The sequence below is a fragment of the Lissotriton vulgaris genome, chromosome 11, assembly GCF_964263255.1.
Source record: "Lissotriton vulgaris chromosome 11, aLisVul1.2, whole genome shotgun sequence".
Classification (NCBI taxonomy): Eukaryota; Metazoa; Chordata; class Amphibia; order Caudata; family Salamandridae; genus Lissotriton; species Lissotriton vulgaris.
This window is the reverse complement of record NC_141699.1, coordinates 254,124,182-254,150,159: the sequence shown is the minus strand read 5'-3', so window position 1 is coordinate 254,150,159 and position 25,978 is coordinate 254,124,182. Positions and strand designations below refer to the sequence as shown.

Here is a 25,978-nt window from a genome sequence, read left to right as displayed (position 1 = left end):
TAAGAACCGTAAAACAATATGTGATTTGAATAAAGATGGCTGGTCCGGCAGGCAAAGGAATGCTGACAAAGCCGAAAGATAACCTTTCACTGTCGCTACAGCAAATCCTTGCTGAGCTAAAGAGAGTGCAAACTGAAGAATGTCAAACAAGCGAGCCCTCAAGGGGTCAATGGACTTCTCTCCACTCCATGAGATAAACTTGGACCACCTATTAGAATAGATAGACTTGGTGGAGTGCCGCCTGGCTGATAAAATAACATCCACGTCAGGAGGGAGAGAAAAAGAATTCAGGTTGCCCCGTTCAATCTCCAGGCATTAAGGTGTAAGCTCTGGAGGTGGGGGTGTAGAATCTGCCCCTGCGACTGCGAGAGGAGGTCTGCCTGAGAGGGAGACGGAGCGGAGGGCACGAAGAGAGGTGGAGAAGATCCGTGTACCACACCCTTCTTGGCCAATCCATAGCCATCAATATGACTTGGGCCCGGTCTTGGCGAATCTTCCTCAGAACCCAAGGAATCAAGGGTATGGGAGGAAATGCGTAAAGGAGTTGTGAGTCCCAACACAACTGAAACGCATGCCCCAAAGGTCCCTGCATCGGAAACTGGAGACTGCAGAATCACAGGCAGTGAGCATTCTCCTGAGTGGCGAACAGGTCCACCTGTGGGGTTCCCCACGTCCGAAAGATGTGACGAACTACCCCTGGATGAAGCCTCCACTCGTGATCTGCTGAGAACTGCCGACAGATTGTCTGCACGTACATTCTGAACTCCGGCCAGATGATTTGCCATGAGACAAATCTGATGGTCCTGAACCCAGGACCAAAGATGCAGAGCCTCTCTGCAAAGGCAATGGGACCCCACTCCTCCCTGCTTGTTGACATACCACATCACGGTAGTGTTGTCCGTCAGGACTTGCACCGACTGACCGCGAAGTGAAGAGAGGAAGGGATCGAGTGCCAAACGTATCGCCCTCAAAGCAACCTTTCCTCTGGAAAGACCCTTGATCTCCAGGTCCCCCAGATGAGCACCCCATCCTAGGGTGGATGCATCCGTTATCACTGTGGCCACCGATGGAGGAAGATGGAAGGGCTTTCCTTGAGACAGATTGCCCTCCACGCTCCACCAAAACAGATCCGCTGCAGCTTCTCTGGAGATCTTGATTGACTCCCTGAGATCTCCGTTGGGCTGATACCACTGCCTGCGGAGACACCACTGGAGTGCCCTCATGTGCCAACGTGCATGGTTGACCAACAGAATACAGAAAGCCATCAGACCAAGCAGACGAAGGACCTTCCGGACTGGAACAACCGCTCCATTGTGAAATAAAGGAATAATTTCCTGTATGTCGAGAATCCTTTGGAGGAGGCAATGTCCGACACACAGTGGTATCCAGTAACGCACCTATAAACAGGTTGGGCTGAGAGGGCACCAGGTGAGATTTGGGCACGTTTATCGAGAAACCCAACCTGTACAACAACTGAGTTGTAATTCGCAGATGATGGAGCACCTTCTCTGGCAACTCTGCTCGTCCAGATAAGGGAATACTGGCATCCCCGACCATCTGGGCTGCCATCACTGCCATCACCTTGGTGAAGACTCGAGGTGCAGTAGTAAGACCAAACGGAAGAACCGCAAACTGGTAATGTTGCGATCCTACCGTAAAACGGATATACTTCCTGTGCGATTCAGGATTGGAATGTGGAAATACGCATCCTGTAAGTCGAGCAACACAATCCAGTGCTCTTTCTGCAGCGCTTGAAGAACCTGCGCAAGGGTGAGCATCTTGAACTTTTCTTGTTTCAAAAAGAGGTCCCTGATGCTGAGGTCCAGGATTGGACGAAGCCTGCCATCCTTCTTGGGTATCAAGAAATACCGTGACAAGCATCCCTGACCCCTTTCCTGCTCCGGAACCACCTCTATCGCACTTTTTCTCAGTAATGCCAGAACTTCCTGCAGGAGAAGTAGGTGGTCCTCCATGCAAAACCCTTGACAAGGAGGGTAATTTGGGGGAAATTCCCGAATGGGAAGAGCATTCCCATTCTCTACAAGATTGAGAACCCAAAGGTCTGATGTGACCGATTCCCAATCTTGAAGAAAATGAGTAAGCCGACCCCCCACAGGACCAACATGATCCAGAATGGTGGATCTAGGGCTGCTTTGATGTGACAGGTGGGGGGTGGAAAGAGGATGAGGAGGAGAAAGAGGAGACTTGACAACCTCGACCCCTGAAGGCTTTGCGCAGGGAATTCTGCTGCTGCTGCTGCTGTGGCTGTTTGTATGAGCGAAAGCAAGACCTTCCAAATCCTCTGAACCTCTTATTCGAAGAACCTCTGGTTTGCAGACCTAGCCGTCGCCTTACTCTCCTTGAACCTTTCCAAGGCTGTGTCTGCCTTCTTGCCAAACAGACCCGGACCATCAAAAGGGAGATCTATCAAAGTCGCATGTACATCAGGAGAAAACTCAGAATTCTTCAACAAGCAGCCCTCCTGGTGGCAACAGATGATCCCATGACCCTTGCCACGGAGTCAGCCGTATCCAAACCGCTCTGAATTACCTGGCGAGCGTCAGCCTGCGTATCCGCTACAACCTCACTGAAGTTCTGCCTGTCCTCTTCAGGTATCTTTGGTACCAACTGCTTCGCGGAATCCATAAGTACATGAATATAACGCCCCAGAAGGCATGTCCCATTTGTAGATTTCAAGGCCATGCTGGCCGATGAGAAAAACTTTTTTGCTGATTGTTCCAATCCCTTTGACTCACTATCACTTGGTACTTGAGGGAAGGCTCCGGTCGGCTTCTTGGAGCAGGCTGCCTGAACTACCAGACTCTTAGGAGACGGATGAGATGACAAAAATTCCGGATCTCCAGGAGCAATCCTATACCTTCTTGCAAAGGCTTTCAATACTGCAGGAGACGAAAAGGGCTTACGCCACACCTCCATTACGGGCTCTGTAATAGCTTAATTAAATGGCAACATTGGTTCCACACCTCCGTTAATATATTAGATTTAAACTCTGCAGTAAGAAAAAACTCAAATCCAAGAGCTCAGCCTCCTTTTTAATGACCATGTGGTACGGTGTGACATCCTTTGATGGGACATCAGGAGTCGAAGAAAGCTCCCACTCCGGAGATAACTCCAGGCCATTTGCCTCTTTAAGCTCTTCAAACAAGTCCTCAGACTCCTGCAGTTCTCCCTCCTCCATCTCCTCTGCTCGATACCTTTACTCCTCCAGTAGCCTTTGAGCCTCCCGCCTAGACCTCATCCTCGGGATTGGCGTCGATGGAGCCACAACCGACTCCGACGGAGCCGGCGTCGTGCTTGGATCCGGAGGTACAGCCTGGAAAGTATGAGGCTGAGTTGGAATCGGAGCCGGTGAAGATGGTATCGGTGTCGAAGACCTCAGAGCCGGGAAATACCAGGACGGCGTCGCCAGCAGAAAAGGCATGAACGGTGCCTGTGCATAAGTCTGCGGAGCACCCAGATTATAGGCCATTGGACCCATGGGACCAGATGGCGCTCCAGAGGGGTACATGGCTCTCGAAAAGACCCGGTACATCGCATTTAAATAATGCGTCGGGTCTTGGAAAGGGTGGGTATGGTCCCAGACACTGCTCCTGTTGTGGTACAATCAGAGTCGGGCCAACCGGACCTGAAAGAGGATCCATCGGAGTCGAAGACCCTTCAGGCAGTGGAGCCTCCTCCTCCCGAGATAGAGAGTGCATCGGCACCGGGGAAAAATTCGAAGCCGGAGCCGGGGAATGCTCCGGAGAAGCCACAGGAAAAGGCTCACCTTGCGACTCCGGATTCGATGCAGCTGGCGAAGGAGAGACATAGTCCTTCTGATGTCGATGTTTTGAAGATTTCGACTTCGGATCCGACTCTCTTCCAGAGTGACGCCGCGACCTATGCTGCTTCTTCTTGTGCTTCTTCTTAGATCGAGATGCATGACCCGAAGATGACCTCGAAGCTGATCTCGACTTTGAGCAGGACCTCGAACGCCTCCTACCTCTCTTCTCCTTCAATTTCGCTACGAGCAGCTTCGCCTCTTTCTCTCGCAGCGCCTTCAGGTTCATCTTATTACAGCTGGAGCATCCTTGGACATCGTGGTCAGATGACAGGCACCAAACGCAGTCCTCGTGCGGATCCATTATCAACATTAACTTTTCGTATGCTCCACAGGGCTTGAACCCAGATTTCCTCGATGAAATATCGCCAGGAAACCAGATTTAACGCGAAACAAGTATCAGTAACAAAGTAACCAAACGAGCTACTGAGGATCCCAAGAAAAACCGTTAGCATCGACGAGGCGGGAAAAAGGGAACTGATGTCATACCGCCGACGGGGTCCTATTATGGATTCAGATGCCGTGCTTCTGTGACGTCGTCAATGTCGGCGTGAGGAGCTACAAAAGAATTTCCGAATGTTGCTGACGCAGGGGATATTCACAAGGTGAGGAATCCACTGGCAGATGTATCAATCAGAAGCGTTGTTGGTTGGGGGATGAAGTCTCCTTCGTTGCTGAGAGTCCTTAGGGGCCAAATAGCCCACCTGTTACCTCCAGCAAGCCCCACACAGTGGGATTGCTGAAGAATGGTTGCAGGCTACGCCCCTTTATCCACCACTTTGCATACGTGCCTCTCGGCACACTGCTGGTGGAGGGATGAAGTCCCCTTGCCTCCTGAGAGCTTCAGGACTAAAATGGACATTATCCCAAGCAGCAGTCCAGCTGGTGGGGCTTACTGGAGGTAACAGGAGGGCCAGTTGGCCCCCAAGGAACCTCAAGAGCCAAAGGGACTTCATCACCCAAACAGTATTGCACCAAGAGATTTGCAGAGTGGAGGAGAAAGAGGGCATGACCACCAAAAACCCCTCAGCAAACCCACTGTATGGAACTTGCTGGAGGTAACAGGAGGGGTAGTTGGCCCCCCAAGGTCCCTCAATAGCAAAGGGGACTTCATCCCCCTACTAGTAGTGGGTCAGGAAGTGTGTTTGCAGAGTGGTGGATAAAGGGGGCTTGACCTGCTATCAGATCTCAGCAATCCTGCAATATGGGACTTACTGGAGGTAATAGGAAGGGAAGTTGGTCCCCTAGAAAGTCTTTGGGGGACAACTACCCCTCCTGTTATCTCCAGTATGTCCCACTTATTGTTAAGCGGTTGTCAGAGGCCACGCCCCCTTTCTCCACCGCTCTGAAAACGTGCCTTCCAGTGCACTACTACTTGGGGGATAAAGTCCCCTTGGCTCAAGAGGGACCATGGGGGCCATGAAGCCCGCCTGATACCTCCTGTAAGCCATATGCAGTAGAATTACTAAGAGCTGGTCGGAGGTCCTGCCCCCTTTTTCCACCACTCTGCAAATGTGACTGCTACTTAAAAACCTTAGAAATGCACTAAAAAAACAAAGGTTACAGGGACGTTCTAGTTAGGAATTAGCATTTAAAAAAACCTTAGAAATTCACTGAAAAAAACAAAGGTTACAAGGATGTTATAGTTAGCAAATAGAATTTAAAAAAACCTTAGACATTCAAACACAAAAATAACCAAAGGTCACAGGGACGTTCTAGTTAGGGTCCGATTTTACTCATACAAAACCAGAGAAATTCAGCCATTATAGTTACCCGAGTTAACTATAACTTTCACCCCGCAATACACTGCTTATGACCTCACATATTACGTCACTCATAACATGGTCAGTGACATCACTGATGCCATCTTAAATGACATCACTGATGACATTTTGTCATACAAGATGTTCTACCTATGCTGAAGATAAAGGGAGCACTCACTTGGCACAACTTAAATGCTCAAGTCTGTGTCTTAAAGGTTTAAAAGCTTTAGTCAAGCCCATCAGGGATAGGCAGTAGCATTGGTTATATTGTCAGGTGGCCTTATGACTACATCATGTTTGCATAACAAAAGGCAGAAAGGCAACTGCTGGGAGGAGTGACTTCCCACTCATTCAGAGTGAGAGATGCAGCAGAGTCTATTATACTGATATGCTCCTGAATTACATTTGCAAGGTCCCCAGCAGGTCATTGTGGCACTGCTGCTCTGATACTGGTGCAAAGGCCAGTGAGGCAGATGATGCTATGAGACAAGCGATTCTGAAGGACCTGTTTTGGCGTTGGGACAACTAATCACCCACCTTGCATGCATTTGCTTTGTATTTCCTTAAAATAGCACCTATGAAAGATTCCCTGCAGAAGAAGAGTAGGTAACTTAGCTGGCAGGAGATAATAGTGCCTTCAATGGGTTTTCATTTAATGACTTCACATGATCGTATTTATTTTGCTAGAGGATGCCCAGATTGTCATGGCGAAGTAATAAAGTAACATAAGAAACAGGTAACTAAACTTTCAGTAACTGTACAGTTATAGGCATTGGACAAAAACATAACAGAAACTGATCATTGATAGCAAAATATATTGCAAAGGTTGCTCAAAAGATCACTAATACAACAAATTATGCAACTGAAATATAAATGAACAAGCACTGACAAAACGTAATCATTTTGATATTGCTATATTGAAACAATCTTCACAGGTATCAACCACAACAACAGGTACAGAACAGCTATCAGCAGGTTCACAAAACACACACAAATATTTAATAAACACTAAAGCTGGTATTTCTCAGGAAGCAGCACTGCGTGTCTCTCATTGACTAAATTCAGAATATTCATATTAAAGAGAGGTAACTATGTAAAAAAACAAATATACACTTAAGTCACTAAAAGAAACCCAGTCACCTGATAAGCACTTTTACAAACCTTTTTTAAAAAGCATTGAATTTTCTGAAAAAACCCTATGCTGATCCGGCTGAACCCTCGAATTTCCGCCCGATTTCATTCCTGCCTGCTTTTTCCAAAAATTTGGAAAAGCCAATAATAATCAACAACTTAAGCAGTTTGTGGAATTTCAATTTTTTTTACATGCGTCACAATTCGGCTTCAGAGCAGGGTACTCCACAGAAATCATGCTCCTGGGAGTACCTGAAGCACTGCACCAACATCTTGACAGGGGTAAAATGGTGGCACTCCTATTGCTTGACTTAAGTGCCGCTTTTGACACTGTGTCACATACTGCCCTATTAAAAGTACTTCAATCTCTGGGCTTAGTCGGTTCAGCTTTAGAATGGATTAAGGATTTTTTGACTGGCTGGACTTTTCAGGTTTTTTCGCCGTCTTCTAGCTCTAAATCCCATGCTTCCCCTTATGGAGTACCGCAGGGCTCGATCCTCAGTCCATTGCTGTTTAATATCTATGTTAGCCCTCTAGCCACAACAACGGAAGAGCCTGGGTTGTCAGTCTTTTTGTATGCTGATGCTACCCAGCTAATCTTCTCCTTGTCCACCAATGAGACATCCATGGTGTCATCTCTTTAGGTAGGGCTGCAAAAGATAGATAACTGGATGCACACAACTTGGTTAAAATAAACGGTGGAAAAACGGAGGTTCTGATCTTTGGGGAAAAACAAAGATTTCTGGGTCCCCGTCGTTGGCCTCCTCAAATTGGCGATCTGCCTCTATCAGTGCAAATAGCATGCAAGTCCTGAAAAGACCACGTCCTCGGGTGTGTGCTCTGAAGCAGGAGACAAGGCAGCTCATTGCAAGAATTTCCTGGATGGAGTCCATGAGTAGTAAAACTCTGGAGACCACTGAAATCTACTGGTTTTAATTTGTGGACCCATTCAACAGAAATGTGTTATGGTCTGTTATGAGATGATTCCCTTGATGTTAAATGTCTCCTCAACATCAAGACAGTCTTCAATGCAGACAGCGATAGTGAGCAAGTGGTCACTGAGACCACCGTCTACGTCATACATCTTATAGTTGAAAAGGTCTGTTTTCTTCACCTGATGTCGAAATCTCTCTCTGGATCCCCCTACAGTGTTTCATTGGATTCACTTCAAGAAACAAGGGTATAGGGGACTCCCTCGCCACATCCGATTGCTATTCTGGGTGCCTTTGCACGTCTGCATTACTCTTCCTGAAGACCCAGGAGTCTTACTTTCCCCTTATTCTTCAAAGGTATTCACAACATCTTGCAGAAATTGCAGCGTTCAGGACGAGGAGAGTAAGCACACAATACACATAGTATGAGGGTCTGTTTGGGTCTTTATTCTACCACAATTAAGGCATTTCACACAAAAAAAGCTGTTTTGTGAAATAAAAATATTTTTCTTTCAGGAAACAGAAAAAATGGACAAAAGTATTTTCGTCATGTTTAGAAAGGTTGCCAAAGGAAAATAAAACCTGAGAAAAGGTCGAGCTCAGTACTCCAGGATACTGTCAGCAGGATCCAGAAAAAAAGCGGTGGCTCAACTGCAGGGCAAGATGGATTACTGGAGGTGCTTTAAAGGGGCAGCACAGTTTTCTCCTTAGCCTTTTAATGCTTCAGCCAGAATGGCTACATTGTTCCTATTTTTCTCATATTTTGCTTTAAAAAAATAGTAACTTTTCTTTAAAGTAAATACTCGAAAATTGCTCAATAAAGCAACTAAGCGGCAGTTCTAAAACTTTGACAATGATAAAAAACATTCAAAATATTTTTATTGAATCTATGCTTTCTAAGAGAGTTTTTGCAGACACCATGCATGTGCAGGACTATTCACGGTTTATGGCTTTTAATACTGACACTCCTAACCTGTGCAGATGAATTATGATCACCTCCATCACCTTGGTGAACACCAGAGGGCCATTGGTAAGGCCGCAGGGGAGCACGGTAAACTAAAAGTGCTTGCAGTCTACCTTGAACCGCAGGTAACGCCTGTGGCCAGGCAGGATGGGGATGTGAAAATACGCATCCTGCAGGTCCAAGGCTACCATCTAGTCTTCTTGTTCTAGGGCAGACAAGATCTGCGCTAGAGTAAGCATCTTGAACTTCTCCTTCTTGAGGAAGAGATTGATGTTCGAAAGATCTAAAATGGGCCGCAAACCATTGTTCTTCTTCAGAGTCAGTAAAGTAGCGGGAATTACAGCCACTGCCTACTTCTATACTCTCTCTATAGCTCTCTTGCACAAGAAAGCTGTAACTACCTCCTGGAGCAATTTCAAATGATCCTATGTCATCCATTCCGGATTTGGCAGAATGGGAGGAGGAAAAGAAAGGAAAGGCAGAGAATAGCCCTCCTGAATGATCTACAAGATCCACTTGTCCGATGTTATGGACCTCCAGTGGGCGGAGACGATGATGGATTCTCCAGCCAACTGGAGTCGTGTGGGCTTGCAGAGACAGACTAGGAGTGCTTGGAGGATGCGGCTGCCGAGGGCAGGATGGCCTACGACTTCTGGCTTCCATTCTTAGGCAGGAATGAATCACATCCACGTCCCAGCACGGCTTGGGGAAACCTGAGCAGGACTTTGGCTAGGTTACAACTGATGCGGCTGGAAACCCCTTCCATTGCTACGAAAGGGGTGAAAGGTAAATTGGACACGAGGAGTGGAAGAGAGGACCAAGGATCGAGAGTCCTTGAACCTCACTAGAGCCGAATCTGCCTTTTACCCAAAAAGACTGGTTCCATCAAAAGGCATGTCCATCAAATTTGCCTGGACATCACTTGAGCAGCCAGCTGTCCTAAGCCAGGTGTGGCGCCTCAAGGCCACTGTTGTGGAAATCCATCCGCCGAGCGAATCCGTTGCATCAATGGTAAATTTTGCTGCATCTCCCCTGTCCTTAACTGCTTGAGAGAACACAGCCAGGGTTTCCTCTGGGACTTGTGGCAGCACTTGCCCAACCGTGTCCCAGACAAAGTGGGAGAAATGGCCCAATAACCATGCAATATTCACCGACCGCAATGCCAGGCTGGCGGAAGAAAGCATCTTCTTACCAAATTAATGCAGCTCTTGGATTCCCTATCCGGAGGGGCAGTAGGGAACTCGCCCTGGGATGTGGAAGTCTGCACCACCAAGCTTTCAGAGGTGGGGAGTTGGCTGAGGAACTTTGGGTGGTTGGAGCTGGTGGCGTGCAATTGTCCTATTCACAGGAGCCCTTGTGCTAGGCTTGGACCAAGTGCCTAGAAGGACATAAGTTAGTGCTTTATTAAAGGGCAAAAGGGGGTCAGAAGTGGAACCCCAGGTGAAGCACTTCAGTCAGGAGATTAGTCCTGACCTGCACAGAAGGCAGCTCTAGTCTGAGAACCTCGGCTGCCCTTTCAACCACTGTGGCATAGAATGCCCCCTCCTCCGTAGCTACAGTTGGGGAAGAGAGCATGCCAGTATCTGGAGGAGTGGCCAGTCCAATGGCCCCCATACCAGTCCAACTGCTCTGCAGAGTCATCCGAGTGCTCCAAAGGGTCCATCGACTCCTCCCATTCCTCTACTGAGCCTAACACATGCCCCAAGTGTTCAGGCAACAACATAGAACTCCTGGGTTCAATCTGCACAGAGCAAAATCATTCTGACTCTGTGTCATCAGAGATATTGATGCGGCTGGTGTCGCCGGTGTGAACCATAGGCACTAACTTCCGTTCCGCCACCGGAGGTCGCAATGGCATGACCGGTGTCGACCCGGATCGGATCCCAGAGGCCCCCCCAGCGATGTGGCCGGAGCCGATGGCATTGAATCCGATAGGCCTTTTCTGACCTTACGGGGCAGACTGTTCACCAGTGGGGTCAACCCACACAAATATGCAGCGCATGGCCTCGTAAAATTATTCCGGGTCACTCGGCTCCCGGAAAGGAAGGGAGGCGCGAAGTCGACCCTGGCTCTGGCTCCGCAGAATTATGCCTAGAGAGTCAGTGCTCCTTACCTCCTTTATCAACGGACGACAGTTGAGGCGAAGATGAAGTCAGCTTGGACTTCTTCTTGTGCCTTTTCCCAAAGTGCCCTGAAATCCTTGATTGGGACGAAGAAGACTTTGGGCTCCGGGAGCAGTCCCACAACTTCCTCTTCTTCAATCGGGACCGGGACCTGCGCGGAGTCTCGCTGGACGGTGTTGACTGCCAGGCCACAAGGAGCTTCATAGCCCGCTCCTTCAAGGCCTTTGGAACCATAGCCCGACAGTCCGAGCACAATCATGGTTGCGCTCGAGACACCAGAGACAGACAAGGTGGGGGGTCGGTAACCCACATCATGGGGTGGCAGGCACCGAACAACTTGAATCCTGTCTTCCTCGAAGATATCCTCGCACATGAAGTAGGAAACAATTCCAAATTCGCCAAAAAGTTGAGAAAATGCCTGTCAAAAAGCGACATAGAGGTAGTTGTTCCCGGATCGGCACGGAAATAAAAGAACTGACGTCTGCGTGCCTGGGTGGCGCCTAAATAGGTACCACAACATCATACCCGATGCTACCAACTCTGAATGAAGCCACCGGATGTCACGTACAAGGGGTATTGCTCAGCAAAAGTTTCTGGATCCAGCATGACGCCTGGGAAATTCAAAGGTATAGGTATTACCAGCTAGAAGTCTTCATCAGATAATGAAAATATGTAACCTCTTTTGCACACAAATCACTGCCTCAACAATTCTAATTGCCGGGAAAAAAAAAAAATATGGACAAGACAGTTTTTTCTATATATTTATTTTACAGACATCTGTGATCTATCCAGAGCTCCTTACCTTGTTGATAGTTTCTCTACTTTCGTTCTCTTTTCTACAGGTAATTTTCCTCAAAAATAAAAAGAGGAGGTTTCCCTTGACGACCTGCATATCGACCATTGCACTGCCCTCCCAAGCCCCGTGGCTCTTTAGCTTCGATTTTCACCCTCGAATATGTGAGCATGCACAAGTTTAAGCTGGGGAACTTAAACTTTACAGCTTCAATGGTTACAATCAAATAACCAAACCAATGTGGTCTATATAAAAGTGTAGATCCTTGAAATGTGACTGCTTACCAAATACCGGTTTGTCCCACGTTGAACAGTTAAAGGAGTGTTTTTGCTTGCAAGGAGCAAGTCAATAACTTGAAAACAGGGGGACCAGTCTTTTACTCATTACACTACGCTAAATCATCACTCCGTGATCATGTCATTACAATAACAGTGATGAACCCCAAGTATTGCAAAACGTGATTGATGGGCATCTCTGTGAGTCAACTGCCACTAGTTCAAACAATCATGTTAAAATTGGTACATATATTTCGTTAAAATGTTGTTTACGAGCTTGACTGTAACAACTGCAAAGTGATTTAAGGATGATCTCAATTGATAAAAGGCAACAGAAGGTTAAAGCGGGCTTTATATTATAAAAAAAATAGCTTTTTACACCATTTGTTTCAGGCCATATTCTTTACGTTATTTTGTCCTCAAAACGGGAAATAATCATAGAAATGGTATTAAAAGTCCATGTGTAATTGCAATCCTAGCTGATATGAATTGTTTAAAAAGTATTTTCATATAAGCCTACTAAGCATACAAGCTAAATCATGAGTGCTGCAAACGTTGCGTGAATCCAATAGTCGTCGATGCTACACAGAATGTGACCTAGGGTACCATTACACTTGGTCTCTAGTAGTAACAGGATAAGAAGCAAAGCTTTCACATGCAATTGCCAATAAGCCCGACGACGGTCTTACATTAATGCAGCAATGACATTGAGAGGAGCAGGTTCTCACCATTTGGTTTGTCGTTATACATAGATCTACGACTGTTTGGTTTTTACCAGTCCCTTCTGTACCAGGCAGCGATAGAACTCCTGGATGTACGTGTAAACACACTTCCAATCTGGCTCTCTCATCCGGACCATGTCGTCGACATCCAGCAACTGGGGACACTCAGCCTGTTTCCTATATGTGTGGGAGGGGAAGGGGAGGAGTAGAGAAAGGAGCAGATGAACACAGCCCAGTCAGAGGAAGAGAGAGAAAGAAAGAGAGAAAAACAAGAGAGAAAAACATCAATCCTATTCACATACTCCCGGTGCCAAAACATTAACAAAAACATGCTTTTGGTAATCGTGCAAATGCGAGTTATTGTACTGGTGCACAGAAGAGTGATGCTTAACCAAACACCTAATATAATGCAGTCAAGTGAGAACATTGAGGCGCAATGAGCAGTCTGTCTGCAGCCTGCACCAGACAAACACAGTGGAGATAAGTGACTTGTGAGGGTGTGCAAGATTACACGAGGCAGGTGAAAATCGTCGCAAACTAGATAGGAAACAGAAACTATGGTCTAGGAACACAGTGAAGGGAGTTAGAAAAAGTGAACCAAACACAGATTTATAAGAAATCTGAATTAATATAACCATATATAGGGTGCATTGCTACCTTCCAGAGTATCTCAAATAATATATAGGTCGCGAGATCTCCATCCTATATATAAATATATATATATGCATCAATATATAGATGTGATGGCTTATTGTTATATATGTGCATCAGTATATATGGGATAATGAGCTCGCCCACTATATTTGAGTAAATATAGAGGGAAGCCCTATATATTTTCATTAACATGCAGTGGAGGGTGATGAGCCACACTTATATATCTAGTTACTATATAGGGATGATTATATATCCTCATATTCCTAACTGAATACTCACCAGTGACAGATCAACCTCATACAAAGGGGTAAATCGCCCCTATAGATTAATGTAATTATATCCATCGATTTGCATGTGTTGGTTGCCCCTACACAACTGCGTCAATATGTAGGAGTGGTGAATCATCCCTATACAGTATATGTACACCAACAGAGTGAGGTCATTAGATCCCTTTTCTTCTAGACCAATATACAGGGAATGAAGGATTGCTCTTGTACACGTGAATTAATATACAAGAGTGACGGATCACCCCTATAGACCTGTATCAAAAGATACGTGATTTTGTTCCTCTATAAATAAGCATTTATAGGGGACTGCGTATCTCTATATATCTGCATCAACATGTTAGAGATGAAGACTCCTCCCCTTCATTTCAATACACGTGCAGTATATAAGATGCAACAGCTCTTGCCCATTGTCAGTTCTTTGGCGGCCACACAAAGCACTGGTTTCGGGAAGGGGTGATGTGAAATTCAGTACTGTGGCCTAGGTTTATTTTGATTCATTAAAAGTTAGCAAACCACAGTGACACCTCAGTGTACCCCAAGCAAAGCAAAGAGAGCCTGGATGAAGCACCAACTGCCTTTCATCCACGAGAGGACCCCGCGAGCAAAAGGAGACCTTTATACGCAGTCAGGACGGCTGAGAAAGGAGCGTCAGAGTGGACTCCGAATATCCCTTGTGCATTCCTTAATCAGACAATGCAAAGGGTTTGGGTGCATATCAGCCTCGTCACTTCCTAGGAGTACATGTCCTTCTGCTCTCGTTTAAAGGTTTCCTTTGGCATTCAAAATGCATAAGTGGTCCTTTTGAGGTAGACAGGTGTTTTGTGCCACACTGAGAAAAAGACGAGTAGACACCACATGATAGAAAAAAAAGGTAGAAGGAAAGAGGGAAAGAAGGTCTAGTCGAAATGTTTTGTCCAACAGATCCCCCAACAGTGTTTAAAAAATGCTGTTGATGGACTTTCATCGAAGCTCTGCTGAAGGTTGTTGGTCTCCTAGATGCCGGTGAGTCCGCTCCTTCATGTTTGCTCAAGCATTACTGTCCATGGCTGCTATCAACAGAACAGTAGTTGTATCTTCTACAAATGTGCCATGTGTGTGAATCTTTCCATCCCACAGGTGTGCGAATCATGCTTGCAGCAAGATCCTTCCTGACTAGGTTTGAGAGGTTGAAGGGTTATACTCGAGACGGAGGGATAAAGGGTCTAAAAGAAAATTAATGAGAAAGGAGGTTTGGAAATTCACCATGATTGTGATAGTTCTCTTTGATGTTGGGGTAGCCTCTCCTTCGATATGGCGGAGGAGCGTCGCCCCACTGCTTTCAAGCAGTGCTAGAGGTAAAAACATAAAATGATAATAGCTTTCAGTTATTATCATTTTATGTTTCCTTGGCGGGCTTGCAGGGCTGCTCTGCTAATGGAGCAGGACAAGGGGGGAGTGGTTTGCCCACTACCAAGAATGCAATGACTGTTCGGTCAGCCCTATGGGGTCACCCAAACCAGTCATGCGCACTGTCCCACTTCTCCAGGCAGGCTGCATTACAGCCTGCATGGAGAACATGGCTACGTCTCTAGCCCCTGGCTGAGCGCCGTGTAATGGCGCTCAGTCCAATCACAATGGTGCATTGCAGGGTTGTGATTGGCTTCGGGAAGGGAGCCTGGCTACCTGCTTCCTGTTCCTGAAGTCGGAGCAGGAGAAGAGAGGCGGAAGGCAAGGCAAGTGATTTTCATTTATTATTATTTTTTTAATTGTGCTCCCTCCCGCAATCGCAACCCCCCACTAGCCCCCATACCCCAAGCCTGCCTCGCCACCTGCGAGCCATGCAGGCCGCAACCGTGTTGGGAACGGGTGCTGGGAAGCCACTGGTCAGTTTAGCCACAGATGGACTTGCTCTTAGATTAAGGCGTTTATTCCAGTGAATCTCAAATGGATTCACCTCTAGCATGCCTCTGAAATGGCTAGTCTCAAAGACAAATTCTTCTACACAATTTATTTGTCGCTATTCTTTCTTAGGTTAATAAACATCAATCAATGTAGAATGAAAAATGAATGCTATTGTTAAGGAGACGTCTCTAGAAAATATTCAGTCAAGAATAAGACATGTATGAGTAGAGAATGGATTCCAAACACTGCAAGAAAACGTTAAAAAAGAATGACTTAATACTAAGCAATGAGCATTCTAAAGGGAAGTCTTCCTGCCTATCATTGCCCCTTCCTGCTGTTATGTTTCATAAATTAGGTGTTTTAATAGTATGAAGTTTATGTGAAATAAAAAATGCTAATTTTGAGGCGAGTAGTAGTTTTGAAGAGCTACTACCTACAGTATAATGAACACATTACTTATCTTCAGTAATGCTTTTTTCTGGTAAAGACCATCTAACCACAGATTCCTCACCTTAGAATATTTCCCAGGCTTCAGACTACATCCGGAAAATCTAGAGCAGTACCTCTGCGCACCGGTAGGTGGTATCGATTGGCCCTGCCTCAGGAGTGATATGTGCGGGGCCCATATAGGCGCTGACATCAGTTTATTTCTTGAATATTTCTGTTCCAAAAATGCAGGACCCCATCAGAATGATTACTTGATGAGTGTGCAGAATCTAACAGGATTTTAGAGTGAGGAGCTTAATTTGCAGAACGGGGAAGATGGGGTTTGGTGAGGAATCTGCGGTTAGAGAAAGTCTCTACCAGCTAAAGCATTACAAAAGTAATTAACTTGTTCTTCTGATAGATACTTCTAATCACAGACTCTTCACCTTAGATACCTAAGCAATACCTCCCAGGGTCTGGGAACTGGCTAAAACCAGGATATCCTGGAGGACTGAAAGGGCAAATGCCTGTTCCGTGGACCTGACTGTCCAAGCAGTAGTGCTTCATAAACATGTGAAGGGACACCCACATAAACAGCTTAGCAGATGTCCAGGACAAGGCAGACTGGAGTTGGGGGGGAGCCATGGAGAGGCCCAAAGACCTGGCCATAGCTCTGCGGTCTTTAGGTGCTCCAACGCGGAGTCTGTCTGCCGTTTAGCCAAAAAGTCAAGAGCCACCAAAGGGCATGTCCATGTGAGAAGTTTGGACATTCCTGAAAAACTAATGGAACCAATTGTTCCCAACCAGTTGCAGCGTCTAAGTGTCACTGACAACGCAATTGCTCTGCCTAGCAAATTGGTCGTCTTCAGCCTACATCTGATGATGAACTTTGCTGTATCTTGCCTTTCAGCTATTGCTAGGGTGAGTATAGCTCGGGCCTCATCCAAGACTATTGGCAACACTTGCACCACTGAGTTCCACACAGTAGGGGTGTATTGGCCCACATGGGACGTGTTTTTCACCGGCCGCAGTGCTAGGCTGGCGGAAGAGAACACCCTTTTGCCAAAGGCATCAAACGTTTTGGATTGTCTATCCAGTGAAGTGGTATGGAATGCGTCGGAAATGATGGTGGAGCCTTGGACTAGCAAGCTCTGTGCAGGGTGAGGAAATCCGGGTCTCCAGGAGCGGGCAACGGTGGACCAGACCCCAAGTAAAACATTGGTGAGAGGTTTATTGAATGGGTGTAGAGGTTCAGCAGGGATGGCTCCCTGCTGAACCAAAACTGTCAAGACACTCTTCTTGACTGCCAATGAGGGCAACTGAAGATTCAAGACCTCAGCCACCCTCCCCACCAACACTGGAAAAGAGGCTCTCTCCTTAGTAGCCTTGGTAGTAGTAGAGACCAAGCCAGTGTCTGGTGAGGTGTCTAACCCACTGGTGTCCGCCAGTTCGTCACACCAGTTGTCCTCTGGTTCATTTGGAGGTGATGAAATGCATAAGGGTCCTCAAACCCCTCCCAATCGTCTTTCTTGCCAGGCCAATTGCAAGGAAAAGGAAATGGCTCTGACTCTGAGAGCATGGTACCGGCCACTGCCAGCGCAGTGCAACGCCTACCCAGCTCCATATCAGAGTCCGGAATGAAGTTGGGGTCAGCACCACCGCTATGCTTCAGTGACACTAGGAACGACAGCACTGGAGTGGGCTTTGTGATACATAGGTTGCGGTGTTGTGGGTGCAGTCGTTTCAAATTAACACAAGGTCCATGGAGCTGACTGGTCCCAAGGGAGAACCTGCTAGTGGGAATCCAGTAGGGTCCCCTTCTAAACCTGTGGGACCCGAAGGCACTACAGAGAGGTTGGCTCAGGAGAGAGAAGCGAGACCTCGAGAGGTGTTGTCACTCTCGCACCTTGTCTGATGATTTGGACCGGAGGGGAGAAGTCAAAGAGCACTTCAACTTGTTGACTTCTTGTGGAACTTACCTGACGATTTAGACTGGGACGACAACTGTCAGGAGCGGCTCCACAAGCAGTCCAGGGACCTTCTGAGTGCCAGGGCTCACAAGCATTGCTGGGTCTTCTGCCATCAGGTGGCGAGGAGCACTAGGCAAAGTTTCCTCAGTGCCTTCTATTTCATTGTGCTGCAGTCCTTGCGAGCCTTGGAGTTGTGGCCCTGCTCCAAGTACCCCAAACAAACCAAGTGTGGATATGTCACAGACACATGCCGTTGACAGGCATCACAGCGTTTAAATCCTGTTGGTTATTTGGGTGACATTCCTCACACAAAATGTCAAAAACAGCTCAGTCAAAAAGTAACTGCAGGTAGTTCTTCCAGATCTAGGCTTACTGGCATGGAAAGAACAGAACTGATGTCAGCACGCTGGGGTGGCGCAAGTCATTTCTTAGGCACACAATGCAAACATGGAGGCGGAAGACGCCACCTACCGACACGGAGGGTTAAGTCAAGAATATAAGGACCCAGTGTGACACCAAGGGATAATTCTAAAGTAAGGATTCTCCAGCTGGAAGTCTATCAGATGGCAGTGGTATGCGTATGCTCTTTATGCTATTTTGTTAATAGAAAGAAGTTACGGAGGAGTAAGACTAAGACGATCACTGCTGCCAAGCGTACTAGTGTGTTAACTCTTCTTAGTTTCCTTTGTTACAAAATTTTGTAGCGATAGGTACTCCATGTATTGGGGAGGTGGGTGGTTCGATAGCCATTACACTGAAGTATAGGGAGAGAGTTGGGGCAATGACTGTTTTGGGGGTAGTGAGTTATTTTTTGTGCTTCTTGACCACATGGCCTGGCAACCAAGTAAGTGCTAGGACTGGGATGATTACCATGGCTCTCCTTTGTTGACTTACACTGCAGTGAAGGCTACAAAACACTTATTTAAACTTTGTGACATGTGAAGGGCTTAGGAGGCTGGGATAAGAGGGGAGTGGTGATATCAATGCTACAAATGAACAAACCTTACATAATAGTCCTACAAAAAAACTCACTTGTTCTGAAATAACCAGCTGTTTGTTTGCACACATGAGATAGTTGCATTGCTCCTAAGGAATGGTGACGTTACTCAGGAGGAATGTTTAATTTGCTCTGGACAAGATATGGGTGGACTCTTGTGTCGGCGAGACAATGGTATCCAGAATAAGGGTGTTTGTAATCATCTATAAACCTCCGTTACAGTGGTTAGAATTGTTTTAAAATCAGTACATTATTGGCTCCTGAATGGATTTGGTGATAATAAGAAACTTCAATTTGGTATTGGAGGATGCAGTGAATTGGTTTTTTGATGAAAGGGATGTAATTAGGTAAACTCAGTGGAAGTAAGGATATTTGAGAGGTGTTTGGGCCTGAATTGTATCTGTAAATACGTACAAGTGGGTGAAAAACAGTTTTCCTATTATTCAGGTTAGCATGTATCCTACTCCAGGCTAGATTATTTTGTAATCCCTTGTAGTGCCTTATCTTGAACCACTACTAAAAAGTACCCTTCGAGACCATGCATCCTTCAGTAAGATGATAGCTACATGCTTCAGGAGATAGAAAGAGAATAATTACTTACATTCTGGGAGCTTTGGGACCACATGACCTTTATCCTAGAAGAATATTTTAGTGAAAATGTGAGCACTATAGACTCCAAGGCTGCCCAATTTAAACCATATAAAATTATCCGAAGGGGACAGGCCATTGCTAAAGTGACAGAAAACAGAAGAGGGGTAATGCAGCAAGCCAGAGCCTTTGAAAAGGAACTGCTAACTTAGAAGCCGAAATTGTTAAATAGCTGGACCATTTGATAAAAACGCATTAGAGCAAAAACGTTGGAATATCATGGAGGACACTGCTAAAGCACTAGTTGATAACCCACAGACATTTGTATGATGTGACTTTGGCAAATCTCTAAAATGATTCAGTTTTAAAGCTACCCTAGAGGAGAAACTGACAAAGGAATAGGAAAATACAGTTTTGACCAAATACAGTCAGGCCAACTGGGTCTAACTGAAATATTGGCTAAAGTCTTAAAGAGTTAGCAAATATTACAGTAATAATAAAGCTTTGTATGAGTGGTAAGGGTAGAAGGCCTGCTCAAAACAGACCTCACAATGGCCACAGGCATACTATGTGAACGTTAACCAAATACCTGGTAGAAACTCTATCCAGAATATCCCACAGGCATCAGACTGGATCTGGAAAGTCATGAGCAATACCACTACACACTGGTAGGTTGTGTTGTAAGGCTATGCGTCAGCGTCGTCCATGCTGGATGTGACCTGCGCGGTGCTTATATTGGTGCCACCCAGCACGTGGACCTAAGTTTCAGATTTGACTATTTCTGCACCAAAAGCAGGGAGCCATGTAGGTGGTTTTGGGACCAGTGTGCAGATTATAAGGGCCTACAAGGACCTTGCTAGGTGGAAAAATCCAGAAAGCAATGGCACTGCCCAGCAAGTCTGTAAGGTCCAGCCCGCATCTGATGGTAAACTTTGTTGTGTCCCTTCCATTGGTGACTGCCTGGATAAGGATGGCTCGGGCCTCCTCCAAGACCATAGGCAGCACTTGTGCAACTGAGTCCCAAGTATGGCTATACTAGCCCACAAGGTTTACCAACTGCAGAGAAACAGAAAATCCTCTAGCAGTGGGCAACTGTTGTGTGCCTAGGAGTGCCCATGCAGGTCTTGGCCCAGGCCACAAGCAGGACATTAGAGAGGGCTTTATTGAAGGGCAGTAGGGGTTCGGTGTGGGATACCCCCGACTGAAGCACCCCAGTCGAGACACTGATTATGACTTTCACAGAGGGTAGCTGGATGTCGAGGATCTCAGCCACTCTCCTAACATCACAGAAAAAGATGCCCCCTCCTCCACAGCCACAAAAGAAGGGGAGACCAGGCCAGTGTCTGGTGTGGTGAACAGGCAACTGGCGTCAGCCAGCATCTCACACCAGTTGTCGCCATCCAATCGGGTGAAGGTGTCACAAACTCCTTGCCGCAAGTATTAAAAGTCCATCTTATCAGCATGTTTGTACCAATAATGTTGCAATGCATAAAGAACAAGATATGTTGTATTATTATAATGCCTTTATTGTTATTCTTTTGTGTGTTTTAACACTCATGCCAGTAAGGAGCTTCACTATAAGACTCATTTGATTGTGTTGAGTCTGATGACTCATTCATTGTTTCCCTTTGGCAAGAGATGTCAGTTCGGGAACATACTCAAATGACCTGCAGACCCCGATGATTCATTTGTTTGTAGTGACTTCATTGTGGTTTCCCTTTGGCAGCAGGTGCCAGTTCTGGAACATGCTTTAGGGCACCACCTTCTGAGACAGCAAATCTATTAAAGAGGTTGTGTCCTTTCTGCTGTGCTTGCTATTCATGTTTGGTTTCGGAAGGAGCAGCTATATCAAGGAGCCAAACACCCAAGAGGTTTTCTCGATTTCAGAGAGCTATTATAGTTTTTCTACAGATCACGTCTGCATGTTTTTCTTGACACTGTGCTCTCTAACTGTGTGCTTTCAGTCCACGCTCACCTTCTTCAGATGAGGTACTGCCTTCTGGCGCTCAAGCTGAAATTCTGTTGGTGAATTGGGAAGAACAATAGTTACTTACCTGTAATCTGTGGTTCTCCAGGATCGGTGTCTTTCATAGATTCACATGCCTGAATCATTCCCCGTCGTCAGAGTGGGAGTCCCACAGTACATAATAAAGCAATAATATGCTTTAGTAACATTGGAAAAACCAGTAATTCTCAATCAGGAAGTAAAGTAGCCCAAGCTACAGGAGAAAAAACTTCCACACTCATGACTATCCTAGTAATTTTGTATAGTCCAAACTACAGCCAATCAGGCGACAGCACCCACCAGAAGGTTCTCCCCAAAGGGTCAGGCTGTCAGATTTTCTCGCAAGGAGTGACAATAAACCAAAGTAGCCTGAGAGCCTCTGAGGGGAGGTGGGCGGGTTCCATGTGAATCTATGAAAGACACCAAAACTGAAGAACCACAGATTACAGGTAAGTAACTATTGTTCTTCTCCAGTATTAGGGGTGTCTTTCATAGATTCACATGCCTGAATCAGAGTAGATAGCAGTACATATCCGTGCTTGGCAGACGCTAAATGTAGCTTAAGCTTGGCAATATTCAAAGAACATAGCAATGCAATATGTAAATAAGCACATTATTAAAAGCATACTAGAATGCAATCACTTGAGCATGTGCACCATAGAAACATAACAAGCGTCTGACAGCAGTAATAGAAGGTGGGAAACAGAGGCTCACCTTAGTTGAAAAGATTTCGTAGAACTGCTCGACCCACTGAAGCATCAGCCTCGCTGGCTGCATCCAAACAATAGTGTTTGGTGAAAGTATGGCGACTGGCCCAGGTTGCCGCTCTGCAGGTGTGCTGAAGAGGGACTCCAGCGAATTAGGCCGTAGAGGAAGACACTGCTCTCATAGAATGCGCTCTAGGAGCTGCTTGTAAAGGTCTTCCTGCTTGTGCATGGCAAAAGGCAATAGCTGCAGATATCCATCTTGCGATTGTTTGCTTGGAAACTGCCTGTCCTTTACGAATTGCACCATAGGTGATAAAAAGTTGATCAGATCTGCGCAATGTAGATGTTCTTTGCAAATAGAACTTTAGACATCTCTTAATGTCCAGAGTATGCAATGCCCTTTCCGCAGGTGTTTGTGGGTTAGGAAAGATGGTCTTTAAAATCACAGGTTCGTTTAGATGGAAATCCGAAGGCACTTTAGGGATGAATTTCGGATTAGTGCGGAGCACTACAGAGTCATTTGTGAATTGTAATAAAGGATGCTGAACAGTGAACGCTTGGAAATCACTGACTCTCCTAAAGGTGTCAGGGCCAATAACAGTGACACTTTCCACGTAAGAAATTTCAGATCGGCTCGGTGGATAGGTTCGAATGGGTGACGCATGAGTTGCGCCAACACTACATTGAGATGCCACGATGGAGGTGGACGACGTATCGGAGGGAACATTCTAAAAAGGCCTTTAAAGAATTGTTGTATAATTCTCGTAGAATAAAGAGAATTTGTCCCATCTTGTCGGTATCCTGAAATCCCTGCTAGGAACACCTTTAGGGTTGCATTAGACAGTCCCGATCTTGCTAGATGTAGGAAAAAAGGCAGGATTTCCTCTGGTTTAGCTGAAAAAGGATGAATTCCAGGTGAGCGACACCAGACACAAAAGCGTTTCCATTTAAGACTATATGTCTTTATGGTAGCAGGTGCTCTTGCTTTGGCCAGAACTTCCTTGCATTCCGCAGGGATGTTTAGATGGGCGATCTCACAGTACTCAGGCGCCAGGCCTCTAATCTCAGTGATGTTGGATCTGGATGGTAAATCTGGCCGTCTTGAATGGAGAGCAAGTCCGGAATTGGGCTCAACTGATTCGGTTTGCACTCCGATAGGAGAAGGAGCTTGGTGAACCAGTACTGGCGAGGCCATCTGGGAGCAATGAGAATCAACCGACATGGTTCCTTCTTCATCTTCCGCAGGACTCTGGGAACTAGCGGCATTGGTGGAAAAGCGTAAGCATATATCAGAGACCAGTTGATCGAAAACGCATTCCCCTGAGAGTCTTTGTGGGGATGCCAACTTGTAAAGAATCGGCATTTGCTGTTGTTCTTGGTTGCAAAGAGGTCTAGGTCTGGATGACCCCATAGATTGAAGATTCCCACTCTTGAGTGGACACTATTGTCCTGCTGAGTGTGTCTGCAAGTACGTTCTCTATTCCAGGAACATGAACCGCCTGAAGATTGATTTTGTGTCGTATTGACCATGCCCACAGCTCCTGGGCTTCCTGCGACAAGAGAGCTGATTTTGTCCCTCCTTGTTTGTTGACATAGTGCATGCTTGTTGTGTTGTCTGTGCGCACCAACACATTGGCCCCCTGGATGATTGCACAAAATGCTTTGAGTGCAAGGAAGATGGCTCTCAGTTCCAACAGGTTGATGTGCCAACACCTTTGCTGAGGGCTCCACTTGCCGCTGATTGTCAGGCCCTGAAGATGAGCTCCCCAGCCTTCGAGGGATCCGTCCGTGGTGAGTGTAAAGTTCGGCGCATTCTGAAGGAATGCGCAACCCTGTCGTAGATTTTTTCTTTGTGTCCACCAGCGGAGGTAATCCCATATGCGAGGTGTAATCTGGATGAGATCCTCGAAGGAGCCGGAGACCTGTGTGACCAGTGGAGAAGTGTGGCTCAATGATTAGAGCGGCAGACCCTGATGCAGGGTTCAATTTCCCGCCTCGGCGGGTCTTGGGCTCAAAATTCCACAGACCTGATCATTCTCGCCTCGGTGCCTATTCCAATCATGGAGTCCCACTCTGCAAATCTGGGCAATAGCTTGCTTAATCTCCACAACAGCCCCCACAACGCTAAGGATGCCTGGCCTCCACCTTGGGGGTGCCCAGGAGTGGACGCCTCACGGGGAAAGCCAGGATGGGTTCCACAGCGGTATTCGTACAAGCGCCTTGAGACCCTTGCGGGTGAGTAGTGCGCTATACAAGTATCAATTTACATTTACATTTACCTGCAGCCATTGTAAGCGGAGTTCCTCCTGAAGAGGCCTCATTCGGAGTCGGCAATTTGGTATTAGCGGAATGCACGACGATACCATCCCCAGAAATGACTTGAACCGTCGGACTGAAACTGACTTTTTTGAAAGCAGAGTCCGAGCCATAGTCTGTATCTTGTCTTGTCTTTCGTCCGAGACGAAGGCTTGGAGCAGCTGGGTGTCTAATGTTGCTCCCAGGAAAGCCCGTCTTTGTGATGGTACCAACTGGGATTTGCTGATGTTGATGGAGAGACCCAGAGACCGAAAGTGGTTTAGACACTGTTGTAGATGGTTGTCTGTATCCTCGTAAGAACTGGCCTTGATAAGGAAGTCGTCTAGGTATGGGAATATTTGTATCCCCTCCAGCCGGAGGTGAGCCGCTACTGGGGCCAAGACTTTTGTAAACACCCTGGGTGCCGAGCGCAGCCCAAAGGGAAGTACTCTGAACTGATAATCCCTGCCAGCCACTCTGTATCGCAGGAATTTTCTGTGATGAGGTAAGATGGGGATGTGGAAATACGCGTCTTGGAGATCCAAGGTGGCCATGTAGTCCCCCGCTGCTAAAAGATGCAATATTTCCTGTAGTGATAACATTCGGAATGTTAGTTTCTTCAGATATTTGTTTAGGGCACGGAGATCCAGAATCAGACGCCATTCTCCGGATTTCTTCTTTATTAGGAAAATTCTGGAGTAGAATCCTGTTCCCCTCATAGTTTGAGGTGCTCCTTTCTATAGCATCAAATTTATCTGGGCAAAGAGCTCTCTTAAGTGAGCTGGAGGTGGGCCCTTTGGGGGAACATTCGGAGGAAACTGTTCGAATTCTAGGGCATGGCCCTTGGCCACATTGTCCAAGACCCACCTGTCCAATGTTATCGATGACCATTTTAAGTAAAATTTTGATATTTGTCCTCCAATTTTTTCCTGAGTGTTGGGCAGCAGCGGTGGCAGGTGACAAGTCTCATTGACATTAATCTTTTCCGCGGTAGACCGGTTTCCCCCTGTTCTGGAAATAATTATTTTTCCGTTGGCTGTAGGATTGATAGCGCTGTGTTTGGTAGCGCTGATTTCCTTGTCTGTAGGAGGATTGTTGAGTGTATCCACCTCTGTTAGAGGACGATCCGCGTCCTCTCGCTCCTCGAAAGGGCGGTTTACAAAATTGGAGGGTGCCCAAGGATTTCGCCGTTTCTGTATCCTTTTTTATTGTCAGCAAGGCTTCTTCTACTTGCGGGCCAAACAGAAACTCTCCGTCATAAGGAATATCCAATACCCTTGTTTGAATTTCCTGACGGAATGATGTAGATCGTAGCCACCCCTGTCTACGTAAGACAGCAGCACCTGCTAATTGTCTGAAACCAGTGGAGGCAAAGTCAACCGCCGAATCGATAATCTCAGCCGAGATTCTTTCCCCTTCCTGTAAGATCTTCTGCGCTTCAGATCTAGAAGGCTCAGGAAGCTGGTCTATGTATGGCGCAATATCCGACCACATCTGCCGGTCATCCATGCCCAAGATGGCCAATGAATTAGCAGTCCGGACCGTGGTAGCTGCCATCGTCGAAATACGTTTTCCAATGGCATCGAGGCACCTGTCATCACTGTCTGGTGGGGCTGCAATCTGA

General features: G+C 46.5%; 1 protein-coding gene across 2 annotated transcripts in view; it reads right to left on the bottom strand.

Moving 5' to 3' along the window:
• Positions 1 to 25,978, bottom strand: part of SMTN (smoothelin) — a 1,042,724-nt gene that overhangs the window by 136,467 nt on the left and 880,279 nt on the right. The window contains exon 20 of one of the 2 annotated variants that reach the window (XM_086943175.1): positions 12,551 to 12,721. The exons of the other annotated variant lie outside the window; for it this stretch is intronic. Within the exon in view, the coding sequence (XP_086799301.1) occupies positions 12,577 to 12,721 (145 nt within the window). The 3' untranslated portion in view covers positions 12,551 to 12,576. The remainder of the gene's footprint in view (positions 1 to 12,550; positions 12,722 to 25,978) is intronic. 2 annotated transcript variants of the gene reach the window in all.